General features: G+C 50.9%; 6 protein-coding genes across 6 annotated transcripts; 4 read left to right on the top strand and 2 right to left on the bottom strand.

Moving 5' to 3' along the window:
- Positions 1-3: 3 nt before the first annotated feature.
- Z518_01222 (glutamate-tRNA ligase) lies at positions 4-1,905 on the bottom strand (the record flags this gene model as incomplete). The annotated part of the gene is made up of 1 exon (XM_013421823.1): positions 4-1,905. One exon carries the CDS (start codon positions 1,903-1,905, stop codon positions 4-6), a length of 1,902 nt encoding a protein of 633 aa, XP_013277277.1.
- Positions 1,906-2,213: 308 nt separating this feature from the next.
- Positions 2,214-3,458, top strand: Z518_01221 (uncharacterized protein; the record flags this gene model as incomplete). The annotated part of the gene is made up of 1 exon (XM_013421822.1): positions 2,214-3,458. One exon carries the CDS (start codon positions 2,214-2,216, stop codon positions 3,456-3,458), a length of 1,245 nt encoding a protein of 414 aa, XP_013277276.1.
- Positions 3,459-3,952: 494 nt separating this feature from the next.
- Positions 3,953-5,429, bottom strand: Z518_01220 (uncharacterized protein; the record flags this gene model as incomplete). Its single annotated transcript, XM_013421821.1, has 2 exons — positions 3,953-5,097; positions 5,177-5,429. The coding sequence occupies 2 exons, from the start codon at positions 5,427-5,429 to the stop codon at positions 3,953-3,955; spliced, it is 1,398 nt and encodes a 465-aa protein (XP_013277275.1).
- Positions 5,430-5,962: 533 nt separating this feature from the next.
- Positions 5,963-7,279, top strand: Z518_01219 (uncharacterized protein; the record flags this gene model as incomplete). Its single annotated transcript, XM_013421820.1, has 2 exons — positions 5,963-6,551; positions 6,621-7,279. The coding sequence occupies 2 exons, from the start codon at positions 5,963-5,965 to the stop codon at positions 7,277-7,279; spliced, it is 1,248 nt and encodes a 415-aa protein (XP_013277274.1).
- A 683-nt stretch (positions 7,280-7,962) lies between these two features.
- On the top strand, positions 7,963-8,799 carry Z518_01218 (haloacid dehalogenase, type II; the record flags this gene model as incomplete). Its single annotated transcript, XM_013421819.1, has 1 exon — positions 7,963-8,799. The coding sequence occupies one exon, from the start codon at positions 7,963-7,965 to the stop codon at positions 8,797-8,799; it is 837 nt and encodes a 278-aa protein (XP_013277273.1).
- A 991-nt stretch (positions 8,800-9,790) lies between these two features.
- Positions 9,791-12,754, top strand: Z518_01217 (uncharacterized protein; the record flags this gene model as incomplete). The annotated part of the gene is made up of 2 exons (XM_013421818.1): positions 9,791-12,526; positions 12,620-12,754. 2 exons carry the CDS (start codon positions 9,791-9,793, stop codon positions 12,752-12,754), a joined length of 2,871 nt encoding a protein of 956 aa, XP_013277272.1.
- Between the last annotated feature and the right edge of the window lie 537 nt (positions 12,755-13,291).

Below are 13,291 nucleotides of genomic sequence, written 5' to 3'. Positions count from 1 at the left end.
TTGTTACAGAGTATAGCTCTTCCACTCTGTCATCTTTTCCTTCTCGGCTGGATCACTTCCACCATCATCGCCATCACTTTTGACCATTTCAGGATCAACCTTCGGCTTACTTTTCGCCATCTCAAACTCCTTTACCATTTGATTCGCCGCCTGAATCTTCTCTACACAGGCATCGCGGCCCAACACTTCCATCGTCTCTGCGATGCCCGGCCCATTGTTCCCGCCCAGCAGCACCCATCGTAAATAATGGTACAGCTCTGTTTTCCAGCGCTTGGGCTCGATATCGTTCGATGGTGGTGTTTCAAGCTGCCGTAGCTGGGCGCGGTGGACTTCTTCCGTCCATGAAGAGGGGGGTACGAGGCAGAGTGTTGAAGCCGCGACGCGGAGTGGGTGCAGGAGTTCGAGATCGATAGACTCCAGGTCTTCGGGTTTCGTGGACGGAGGGTCGATGAAGATGGAGCAGCAGTGTTCGGCGAAATGGGCCGCGGAGATGAAATGCAGGGATTGGAGTTGTAATATTTTTGCGATCACGCCGCGAAGGGGTCGGTTTGAGAGGAAAGTCATGATGCGCGCCGCACCGTACTCGTCTAGCACAGCCACTGCGACATCGCGGATCAATTGCTCAAAGCGCTCGCCTTGCGCCCGGACCCGGCGGCGGGCGTGGTGTCTTTGCAGATATACCAGTTTCGTGGGTGAAACGATGGTGTTGCCCTTGGTGATTTTCAAATCGAATAGAGATTCTAGTTGAGACAGGTCGAAGACGTCCTTCTTCTGTGTGTGTGACCAGCCTAGTAATGCGGCGAAGTTGACCACTGCCTCCGGCAAGATACCCTGGGTGCGAAAATTGGCGACGTCGGAGTCGAGGTTGCGCTTACTGAGTTTCTGTTTCTTCTCGTCAACCAGCAACGGAACATGTGCGTAGACTGGTGGTGTCCAGTTGAGGGACTGGTATAGTGCGACGTGCAGGGGTGTTGAGGACATCCATTCGGACCCCCGTACTACATGTGTGATATGCATGTCATGGTCGTCGCAGACGTTGGCCCAATGGTAGGTCGGAAAGCCGTCTGATTTCATTAGGATCACGTCCTCATACACGGGTTCGTCGAGGAGGAGTTTCTTCGTCTTTTCCGCCCCATGGCCGCTTTTGCCATATACCAAGTCGTTGTACCGCGGCCATACATCTGGTGAACGAAAACGGATGACATGCTGCTCGCCGTTGTGTGCCTTTCCTTCAGCCTCTGCCGAAGGGATATGTATGCATTTGCGGTCGTAACCTAGACTCAATCCTTTTTGGTGGCGGTGTCGATTCAGCTCGTCTATGCGCTCGGGGCTACAGAAGCACCGGTATGCTCGCCCAGTTTTCAGAAGGTTCTCAACATGTGTTTGGTACCAGGTTAATCGTTCAGATTGTCTGTATGGTCCGTATGGACCTCCCACTATGGGTCCCTCGTCCCATTGCAGTCCCGCCCATCTCAGATCTTGGTATAATCGATCCTCCGCCCCGAGTATGGTTCTCTTTGCATCGGTGTCTTCTATTCGTAGTAAGAACTGTCCCTTGGTAGCTCTGGCTAGGAGGTAATTGAATAAGGCTGTTCGAATAGAGCCTAGGTGAAGATTGCCTGTGGGCGAGGGTGCAAATCGGGTTCGTGCAGGAGTATCAGGAAGCCTTCCTCTCTTAGGAGGGGTGCTGGTACTTGAAGATTTGCGGGTCTTGATCAAAGAACTCGGTGCGTGTTCAGGATATTTCGCGGCTTGACGCGCACGACACGAACTGCATACCCATCCGACAACCTTGACGAGTCGGGCAGGCTGAACAGTGCTCATGCTCAGGTAGTGATTTTGATGATTAGGATGCAAGATGTGGTAATCAGAGAAAAGGTCGAAAGCGCCAGAAGGTTCAGGCATTGGCTAGAGAAAGGCGGCACAATTGGCCCCTGCCGCGACAAGCCAGTCAGTGCCTCCGCCCTTTGGGATGGTGGGCAGCGTACATACAGCCTTGTGGGTGAAAAGTGTTTGGTAGGTTAGGCCCCAAGCTATCATGGTCAGAACTTTTCCAGCATTGATCGTCACAGAAAGGAATCCGTTGGTCACCTTTGTACCTTATTTTCCCATCACGGTCTTTGTAGCTTATTTTCTCTCCTGCAAAGCCCGACTTTCTACAAAACTAGACACTTCTAGACGCAAACTTTTGCAATCCCTCAGCAATCCTCACCATGAACGGTACTACCGGAGAAATCAATCTCTACGAGATACTCGGCGTCGAGAAAGATGCCTCCCAAGCAGATATCAGAAAAGCTTACCGCAAAGCCGCTCTCGCCCACCATCCCGACAAGGTCCCCGAGGACCAGAGACAAGAAGCTGAAGCACGTTTCAAAGCCGCAAGCCAGGCTTATGAGATCCTCTATGATGAAGAGAAACGACATCTCTACGATACACATGGCATGGCTGCATTTGATGGGTCCAGAGGACCAGGCGGTATGGGAGCCGAGGTCAACATGGAAGATATCTTGAACATGTTTGGCATGGGTGGAGGCATCCCGGGGATGGGAGGAAGGAAGATGCGACGGAGTCCCGATGAGAATCAGAAATATGAAGTTACGTTGGAAGATCTCTACAAAGGCAAGACGGTCAAGTTCTCCAGCACCAAAAATGTCATTTGCTCCAAGTGCAAAGGCACCGGTGGCGCAGAGAAGGCTCAGGCAAAGGAGTGTTCCGCCTGTAAAGGTCAAGGTGTCAAACAGGTCCTGAGTCAAGTCGGGCCAGGAATGTTGACGCAACGCATGGTCGAGTGCGGAGCCTGTGAAGGTACCGGCCAGGTCTACAACCCCAAGGACAAATGCAAGAAATGCAAGGGCAAGAGAACCACGGAAGAGAAGAAACAACTCGAACTCTACATCCCGCGCGGGGCCAGGGAGGGTGACCAGATCAAACTCGAAGGCGAGGCCGACCAAATCCCGGGAACAGAGCAGACGGGAGATATCATCTTCCATCTCGTCGAACAACCACATGAAGTTTTCCAGCGCACCGGTAATGACCTCTCTGCCAAACTCGAAATCACTCTCGCCGAGGCATTGGTCGGTTTTCATCGCGTCGTCCTCAAGCATCTCGACGACCGTGGCATCGAACTCAAACATCCCCAAGCACCAGGCCAAATTCTCCGACCAGGTGAAGTCCTCAAAATACGCGGTGAAGGCATGCCATTGAAGAAGAGCGACGCCAAGGGCGACTTGTACCTTGTCGTCGAAGTCCAATTCCCTGAAGACGGATTCTTCTCGGACCCGGCGGCCTTGGAGTCGTTGCAGAAATTGCTCCCGGGTCCTGGTCCCGCCATTGAAGCCGAAGAGACGGACGAAGTCGCCTTTGAGATCGCCGACATCGACGACATCGGTGGCCAAGAGACTCAAGATGCATGGGAAGACGAAGACGGTCCTCATGGCGCTCAGTGTCAGACCCAATGAAGATGGAACGACGTGACGAGTTTACGATGGCATTGATCAATGCATGGGGCAAACACGGTAGATGGAGCCATGGACGTTGGATCCAGCAAAGTCTTTTCCCGCTCTGTTTCCAATGCAGGCAGAAGTCCACTCGCATTAGTCGGCGTTTTCGGGTTCAAAGGTCATTTGCACAGGGCGTTCGGACGGACAGGGATGGTGATATACCGTGACGAACGTGGATTGAAATGATGAATCGATGGACAAAGGAAGAGACCGTGGAAAACTTTTTAAACTTGCAACTCGACTTGTCAAATGGGACAAGCTTCCTAGAGGTCGTTGGGAGGTCAACTTCCATGGTTTATCTGGGTATTCAGATATCGTTTTCTCCTTTCAATGAAATTCTAGAACCTCTTTTTCGTCTATGACCTAAATTATATTTTGGGCTGTCTAATGTGTCCATGTAACTGACTTCTCTTTCCACCTTCAGGGATGTCTACGCACCATTCTCAACCGGTTCAGAGTCCGCCCTCAGGAGCCCCTGAAGCCCTTAATTTGCCCGCAAATTTCTTCTGTAATCTTTGCTCTGTAACGCGATATACGTGAGGGAACCAGCCATCGAGTTCCTTGTCGTCTTTTCCATCGATCATTTGCGCCGCGGCCTTTGCGCAGAGAAAACAGAGGACCATGCCATGGCCTTGGAACGAGGCGTCGAGGTACAAGCCTTCTTCGCCCGGAACGGGACCAACGAGCGGATACCCATCGCTTGAAAAGCCCATGACGCCACTCCAGATCTTTCGGCATTGGCCGTCAGGGTGGTCTGGCCCCCAATTGCTCCCGAAATAGGTCTTCGTGCATTCGAGTAGAAACGCGGCGCTTCCTTCGTCGTAGGTTGTGTCGTCGGTGTTCCCGTACTCAGACTCGCCTCCGCCTTCAGCTTTGTGCATGCCGCCTCCAATTACAATGTCGCCTTCGAATTTCGTCCCTGCGGGACGGGAAATCATGTATTCGAAGCCTTGTTCGTAGACGAATGAGTAGGTTGTTTCCAGACCTTTTTGCGGCATTTTCTGACCTGGTCGCTGGGCGGTGACCACACCTCGAAGAGGAATAATTACGCCCTGGAGCCTGTGATAGAGATGGGCACTATAGCCGTTGGTCGCCAGAACCAGTTTCTCAGTTTTAATGCAGCCTCGTGGCGTATCAACAGTCCATGTTCCATCCGAGGATTTAGAGATTTTGTTCGCCGGTGTGTTGCATTGGAGGTTCAGACCTTTCTTCAGTGCTAGTTTGAGGACCCCAATGGTGAACTTGTACGCACTGAGACTGCCGGACTCGTACTCCAAACCGCCCAGGCTATCTGGTGAAAGATATTTGTCGGCTGTCTCTTGGGCGTTATGAAAGATGTGTTTCGGTGCATCTGAGCCCATCAGCTCTTCCATTAACACTACTGACTCTCGGGCTGCTTTCCATGGGACGGGGTCATAGAAAACATCTATAGTTTGGCATCTTCGTGAGTCGCAATCAATACCGTTTTGGCGACTGAACGCGTGAACTGTTGCCATACAATTGTACTCGAGCTTGGTTATTTTGATGGCATCCTCAGGGCCGATAACTTTGACATTCTCATGGAAAGATCGGTAGGTGGCGGTCTTGGTGTGTCCGCCTTTGAAAGCACATCAGGATCCATTGACCACTGGGGAAAAGGAACGTGATATCATGGTAGTATATGCTCATCGACCTACCGTTACGGCCACTGGCACCGCTGGCAGCCTGGCGGGCTTCAAGCAAGACAATCCTGCGGCTCGGGTCCGAGGAGAGCAAATTATATGATACGCTGGCGCCGCTGATACCAGATCCGATAATTACAATGTCTGCTTCGTCCGGCAGGTTAGGGGTGGTCCGACAATCGGCAATTTCATCTGGAGGATCCTGCCAATATGATTGAGTCGGGTTGTCCCTAGGGAGCCCTGGAGGTATTGTAGCTCTGGAGGACATGTTAACGGCTCGGGGAGACAATGAAGAAATAACTTTGGGTGGTCAAGGTCACTGTTCGCAGATCACTTTTGGGACATGGGTACTGGGTACTTCGGTAACGTGACTCGGCCAGTGCCGGCGATTAATGGCGGGCACTTGTCACGTGGTTCCATCCTTTGCAAGGGTTCCCGTTGCTTCGTTGCGCTTTGCCGTGCCGTTTCGTTTGTCTACTCACTCGCTTTACGAACCTGTCTTCGTTGCCTTCACCCAAACCTGCCCTCAATCTCTCCGCTCCACATCTCACCCGACGTTTACAGCACGAGAAGATTCTCTCCACGATCTCCCCCATCGCACAGCCTCTATTGAGGACTCCTGCCAGCCCTACCGACCGCTCGAACCTCGATTGATACGACTGCGAATCAAACCGACACACCCCCCACTCAGCAGCAAAAACGAAGAAACAGCTTCGCTGGGATTCAACCTCCTGTCTGTAATCAGTCCGCTGTCAACAGTGGCGCGCTTACCACCGTCGAAGAAACCTTTTGCGCCATTTGATGTCCTCTTCCGGGCCTGCTGCGATACCGCCGTCACCAACGTCTTCGCCCGAGTCAGGTCTCCAGCGACGGCGCCAGTCTGATAATCTACTCCAATCTCCCATTTCTCCTTCGTTGATGTCAGTCGCTACGAAGAGCTATGTCTCTCCCTACGGAAATGCCCAACATCCCGACGACGTTTCGGGTCGGTCGTCTCCGCGCTCACCAAGGGGTGCCGCATCACGCCCGCAGCAACCAACTTCTCGATCGACGCAATCTCTTCCAACCCCAGCGCATAGCGTAACAGAAACCCCCAATCTTGAAATGGCAGACGACCCCGATCAACACCGCGACAAGCGGCCCCGGCTCGATCCCGGCCGAATCGAAGAGGTGGATCGAATGGAACTGGAACCACTAACACAGCCCACCAACCACGATCGGCAAGATGCCATGGATACAGATGGCGAGAAGGAAATCGATGCACAAGGAGCAGATGCAAGGGGAGGCCAGTTGGATGGAGGCGCTGCTGTTGACGGATCGGTGGTGGACGAGACGACGCTGGAACAACTACAGAAGGACATGGGCGAGGCCTTTCTTCTCTGCAGGTCCAGTAAGACACTCTTCAATCCTCCCACTCACAAAGTGTGCTTGCAGGTTTGTTAACGGAATCGCGTTGCAGAAGTCGAGCGGCAAAGACCAAACCCACAGCAACATTTACTTGCATTATATGGTCTGGGACCCTTGTTACACAGCGTCGCTCGAACCGATCCTCGAACCGGTGAAAAGATCAATAAGCTGCGAAAATCATATGAAGGTCAGATCAAGAGTTTCGGTTTGGCGGGGCGAAACAAGCCTGTCAAAGGAGAACGGAATATCGACGAAGATCAACCTGGACCGTTACGGCGGATGGCAGGATCATCACCATGGGGTCTTCAGCCGGATGAGCAATGGAACGCCGAGCATGCAAAATCCAAGATTGAGGTGACACAGGACTTCAGGGCCAAATTGAAACAAGCTATGCAGATGCAGCCGGGTACGGTAAGGAACAATGCCCATTGGGAAGACGTCCTGGGGTTCGATAAACCCAAGCCGAACGCCCTTTCCCCACAACAAGGCATCACTCAACCCTCACTATCCCGGCTTGCCAACGGCGTTGTTCGACCGCCACCACAACCAGCTGGAGAAGCCAAGCGACAGACTCGTGGAAAGAAACGGAGCTATGGGGATGACAGTTTTGTTGGATATGGAGAAGGCTATTCTGACCCCGAGGATGGTAGAGAACCCGAGGAATACGGAGGTCAGAGGAAACGGAAAAAGGTGACGACGATGGCGTCCTGACAAGGTAGCCGTGACTGACAGGATTTAGGAATCCGTTGGGACACCGCTTACTCATGGACAGTACATTGGGCGTTAGACGCGTCAGAAGACTGGGCAACAAGGCGTCGACCCGATAAAATCTCTGCCTTTCCTATTTGGCTAAGGCTTGCATATTCAAGGCTATACTTGTGTCAACCAATTTTAAGATACCCTAATGAGGACAATAGATGGAGGGAATGAGGGATACGAATGACGGCGGAAACCTTTTTTGGGGGGAGGGGGGGGGGTTCGCGCGCGCGCGCGTGCGTGTCTTTTTGGCGCTGGCCGGACTTTGGAGGCGTTCAAAATCCATGGACTCTGGTTGAATGGACTAATGGAGTGATTCATATGGGATTTCGAGAAGATGCGTCGTCGGTTATTTCGGAGTTTTCCCCGACTGGGACGGCAAGGGAATGTGATTGCGAGAGTGATGCGACTTGTTCAAACTCCACGCCCTATAACTAGCACCGTCCCAAAGCGCTTTCTGTACGACACTATGACAGTAGATGAATATTGAACCCAAAAATGTATGCATGAAATGCGGACTCCTGTCCCGATCTTCCCTTCTTCAATTGATAATCTTCACCATCACCCTCACCCTTCTACCTTTTCCATCCATCATCAACTTGGCCGCAAGATCAACGTTGGAGGCGCAACGAAAGAAAATGGCTTCTGATCTACCCATGCCCGAGCCCACTGTGCCTCGAAAACCGTTATCATCCTTTAAAATCATTTCATACGATATTTATGGCACTTTGATAGATTGGGAGACTGGCATCACCTCTTTACTCCAGCCCCTCGTATCTCGCATTCCGTTGGACTCTCCGAACAGCATCTATCGAGATAGCACTTCTGGTGAAAATCGAATCAGGCTGGCCGGAAAGTTCAACGACATTGAGCACGATCTACAGACCCAACAGCCTTCCGCCCAATACGACTATATCCTCGAACAATCCTATCTCCGCCTAGCGAAAGATTTCGGTATCGAGATCAATGATGACGTGAAGCAGGCAGCAGCGAATTTTGGAGGTAGTATTGGTACCTGGCCGGCTTTTCCAGACACCGTTGAGGCCTGTCAGCGGTTGTCAAAGTATTATAAGTTGGTCCCCTTGAGCAACGTCGATCGACACAGTTTTGGCAATACATGCGCCGGCCCTTTGAATGGCGTCGATTTCTTCCGCGTCTATGTCGCTCAGGATATTGGGAGTTACAAGCCTGATCTACGCAATTTTGAATACCTTTTGAAACATGTGAAGGAGGATGCCGGTGTGGAAAAGGACGAGATTTTACATGTCGCCCAGAGTATCTTCCATGACCATGTCCCTGCAAAGAAAATGGGCATGAGCAGTGTTTGGATCAATAGGAAAGGCGCTGGAATGGGTGGCGGATCGGCGCTCAAAGCGATCCATGAACGAGGAGAAGTAGGATACGGCTGGAGATTCAGCACCCTGGGAGAGCTTGCTGATGAGGTGGAAAGGCAGCGAGCTGAGGAAAAGATATAATCCAGCCTTTTGTCAAACGGTTGGCTGACACTCACTCATAGCTTTGTCGCGTCTTCAAGTCCTACTGCCTCCGGTGTAATTTTCTTTCCTATCGCCTTCAGCATTCAGCGTCCGCCTGTCGAGTACTCTCTAGCTACCGGGAACTTCGAGACGGAATCCTCCAAGCTAGACAAAACAAAGAAATGATCCTGGTAAGCCAATTGAGCGCAGATTCCAAACACAAATTCATGATCGTGCAACGTCACACCCGCTCCCATCATGGATCCGGTCGCCTGCTCTTGCCAGATCAAATACATCGTCGTCAAATTCCAGTTTCGGGTCGTCCAAGGTCTCTATTATGACTTGGTACATCTCAATGTCCATTCGTTACCGCAGTTCAGATTCCTCGGGGAAAAAATATCCATGCACGGCTGTTCAAGATTCAGTGTTACCACTGGCTTAACCATTAATGGGCGAAAGCAACTGCCAGCGCCATACGTCTGATGTGGCGGTGGGGCAATATTGCGGAATGGACACTCGTGCACGACAAAGTCTTGTTGCTTCTCAAATTCGTGTTGCTCAAGAATTTAGTTTCAGCTCATGGACTTTTTCGTAAGTGGAAACAGGTTAAGTGCAGGGGGAGCTTTTTGTCATTCAACAGAATCTCAACGGGTTCCACTTTCGGAATAAAGAGCAACCTACGTGGACAGGTGCACATTTGCCGTGGAGTGGGATTGATGTCGATATGTAAGAATGAACTATCAAAGTGCAAAGAGAACTACCTGGATAGCAACTGGAATTTATCCCTACAGATCATGTATTGGCTGCAATCAGCCAGATGTTCAAATGTGGAGTGAACGGATTGGAAGAAGTATTTTCCGAAAACCACTTAACGCGTCGACGCGTTTTCTTGTGCCTTCCCACAAGAGAGATAATTCACGTCGACGCCATGACGTGATTCTGTTTTCCCATTTGGAATATCTCTCCTCATCCACTGCGATCAGTAGCGAAAATGTCGACTTTAGTTGATTCCGTTCTGAATTCAGACCCCTTTGGCGCAACTCCATCTTCACAACGACGCGCTCAGAACGATATCCCTTCCTCGTCTCGACCGCGTCCAATCCCCTCTGAAAGCAATGGGATACCTTCGGAAGCCGACATCTTTCCAGATGACGAGATCGTGGGCACAGCTCGTGGCAGGAACCGCAATCCGTTAGATCGAAATGTATCACAAGTGGCAGATCGCGCAGGAGAGAGAGTACAACAGGCCTTTGAAGATTTCCTCGAGTCGCACACTGAAGAGCCGCCGTCATCGGCAATACCTCCATCGAGTGAACTGAAAACGGACAAATACTACGTCAATCAAATTCATGGCCTGCGGGAGTTTCAATTATCGACTCTTTACGTGGATTACCGACATCTGCTGGCCTACAAAGAAGGCCCCATTCTGGCAGATGCAATCGCAAATCAATATTATCGATTCCTCCCGTTCTTGATCAAGGGGTTGCACAACCTCCTGTCAAAGTATGAACCAGTCTATTTCAAGGAGCATCGTCAAATGACAAGCAACGCTTCTCAGACGGGTACCTCGATGGCCGGAAATGCAACAAGTGAAACAAGCAGTCAGGGCGATAAGACTTTAAATCAACAAACCGACAAACTCTTCACACTTGCGTTCTACAACCTTCCTCTCGTGTCTCGAGTGCGGCAATTACGCACAGATCAAATAGGCAAACTACTATCCATCTCCGGCACTGTCACGAGAACATCTGAAGTACGCCCCGAGCTCGCTCTGGGTACATTCATCTGCGAGGCATGCAATACAACTGTCCCCAATGTCGAACAAACGTTCAGATACACAGAACCCAATGTTTGTCCCAATTTGACCTGTGGCAATAAGCTGGCCTGGCGATTGGACATCCAAAAGAGCACATTTGTCGACTGGCAAAGATGTCGTATTCAGGAAAACAGCTCGGAGATTCCTACCGGAAGCATGCCTCGCACAATCGACGTTGTGCTCCGGGGGGAGCAAGTGGAGCGAACAAAGCCCGGTGAGAAACGTGTATTCACTGGTACTTTAATCGTGGTTCCAGATGTGTCTCAGCTGGGCATCCCAGGTGTTCGACCAGAAGCATCAAAGGACAACAGAAATTTCCGAGGTGCAGATGCCGGCGGATCTGGCGTGACAGGATTGAAAGCTTTGGGTGTTCGAGATTTGACTTACCGAATGGCATTTTTGGCTTGCTTCTCCTGCCCTGACACAACCACTCCGGTCCAAGCAGCAAACCAATTGAATGGCCAATCAATGAACATCCTCAACTCTCTACACCAGACGGATCTCTTCGACCTGAATGATAGTGGAGAACGAGCTCAAGAAGCTTACCTCGAAACGCTCACACCTGCTGAGATCGATGACCTGAAATACATGGTCCACTCCGACAAGATTTTCGGCAAACTTGTCCAAAGTCTGGCGCCGATGGTTTACGGTCACGAAATTGTCAAAAAGGGCCTCTTGTTGCAATTACTCGGAGGAGTCTCAAAAATAACACCAGAGGGAATGCCATTGCGGGGCGACATCAACATCTGCATTGTGGGAGATCCGTCAACCTCCAAGTCACAGTTCCTCAAATACATTGCCTCATTCTTGCCTCGAGCTGTCTACACCTCCGGAAAGGCGTCGAGCGCTGCAGGCCTGACCGCGGCGGTCGTCAAAGATGAAGAAACAGGAGAACACACCATCGAAGCCGGTGCTCTCATGTTATCGGACTCTGGAACCTGCTGTATCGACGAATTCGATAAGATGGACATCAGTGACCAAGTCGCCATCCACGAAGCAATGGAACAGCAAACCATCTCAATTGCTAAAGCTGGTATTCACGCCACCTTGAATGCGCGCACCAGTATCCTCGCCGCGGCCAATCCCATCGGCGGAAGATACGACCGCAAAGCCACACTGAAATCAAACATCAACATGTCTGCGCCGATCATGTCCCGCTTCGACCTGTTCTTCGTCATCCTGGATGAATGTAACGAGAATATCGATCGCCATTTGGCCGAACACATCGTCAACCTGCACATGCTAAAGGACGACTTTGTGCAACCAGAGTTCTCAACAGAGCAGTTACAACGGTACATCCGATTCGCACGCATGTTCAAACCTATGTTCACGCCCGCAGCCAAGACTCTGCTGGTCGAGAAGTACAAGGAACTCCGCGCCAATGATTCAGGTGGTCTAGGAAGACACAGCTATCGCATCACAGTCCGACAGCTGGAGTCGCTGATCCGGCTGAGCGAGGCAATTGCCAAAGCAAACTGCGTTGAAGAGATCAAGGAAGATTTTGTCCTCGAGGCATTCGATCTGCTTCGTCAATCAATCATCAGTGTGGAAAAGGATGATGTCGAAGTTGACGATGACGAAGATGAATCCCCTCGGGAGCGAGACGGCGACAGTCCCATGGGTGGCGACGATAATGATGATGGAGACCATGCCGGAGCTGGATCTCGTGCAGAGGGCACACCTGCGGCCACGCCGCGTCCACGCACAAAAATCACATTCGAGAAATACCATGAAATACAGAACATGTTGGCGGGGCGGATCCGAGACGTGGAGGACCGCACCGGTGAAGGACCTGAGCACGAGGAGCTTTTGCTCTGGTACCTAGAGCAAATTGAAGAGAGGCTCGATGGCGAGGAAGATTTCAACGCGGAGCGCTCGTTGGCGAAGAAAGTGCTGAAGAGGATGATTAGAGTATGTTTTGTTTCCTGTTCTTCGCTGCCTGATATCCTTTTCCTATGAGAGAGAGAGAGAGATCGAGTTCTAACTTCCTACTTCCTTTCACAGACCGATGTGATCATACCGGTCCGCGGCGAAGGTCTCGTTGAAGACAATGACGACAATAATGCTGGTCAATCTACTACAACCCCGAGGCTGACGTACGCTCTACATCCTAATTGCGGCATCTTTGATGATAAATAAATGATCGGCTTTTGATATTGATTAGTATCAGAGGATGGGTAGATGTGTTTGAGGAAACGACATCTCTGCGTTACGAAAGTTGGTAATGTATCGTGACTTACGACGTCCACCGTAAGGTCGATGGTATGCTATGCCATGTGAAGGAAGCGACAGACAGATTGGAGTGATTGAGAGACTCAGGCCAAGGCGTTGTTGTCACAGGCGTCGAAGGAAGATTTAAGTTGAAATCAAATGACCTCGTCCACATTAAGCATAGCAGGGCAATCAAGGTCCAAAATGCTCTTGTATTACTTCGCCAAAATACACGCATGCTGAATATTTTCGTGGTTTTTTTGGCCACCTCGTCGCATCACTACCTAAGTATGCCCGTGCCCGTGCTATTCCCAGTCCATGTCCATAAAGGGAAGATGTGAAGTCTACATAGATATCCTAATTGTACAAGAAAGAAGAAGAGAAACAGAGTTGAGACACGCGAAGAAAATTGAGTCTGAAGAATAACCCGTTTTGGAAATGGATGAGGCATATATCTCGATAGGC

This window comes from Rhinocladiella mackenziei (assembly GCF_000835555.1).
Source record: "Rhinocladiella mackenziei CBS 650.93 unplaced genomic scaffold supercont1.1, whole genome shotgun sequence".
Lineage (NCBI taxonomy): Eukaryota > Fungi > Ascomycota > Eurotiomycetes > Chaetothyriales > Herpotrichiellaceae > Rhinocladiella > Rhinocladiella mackenziei.
Note: the sequence above shows the minus strand (reverse complement) of the source record. Positions and strands in the feature narration are given on the sequence as shown.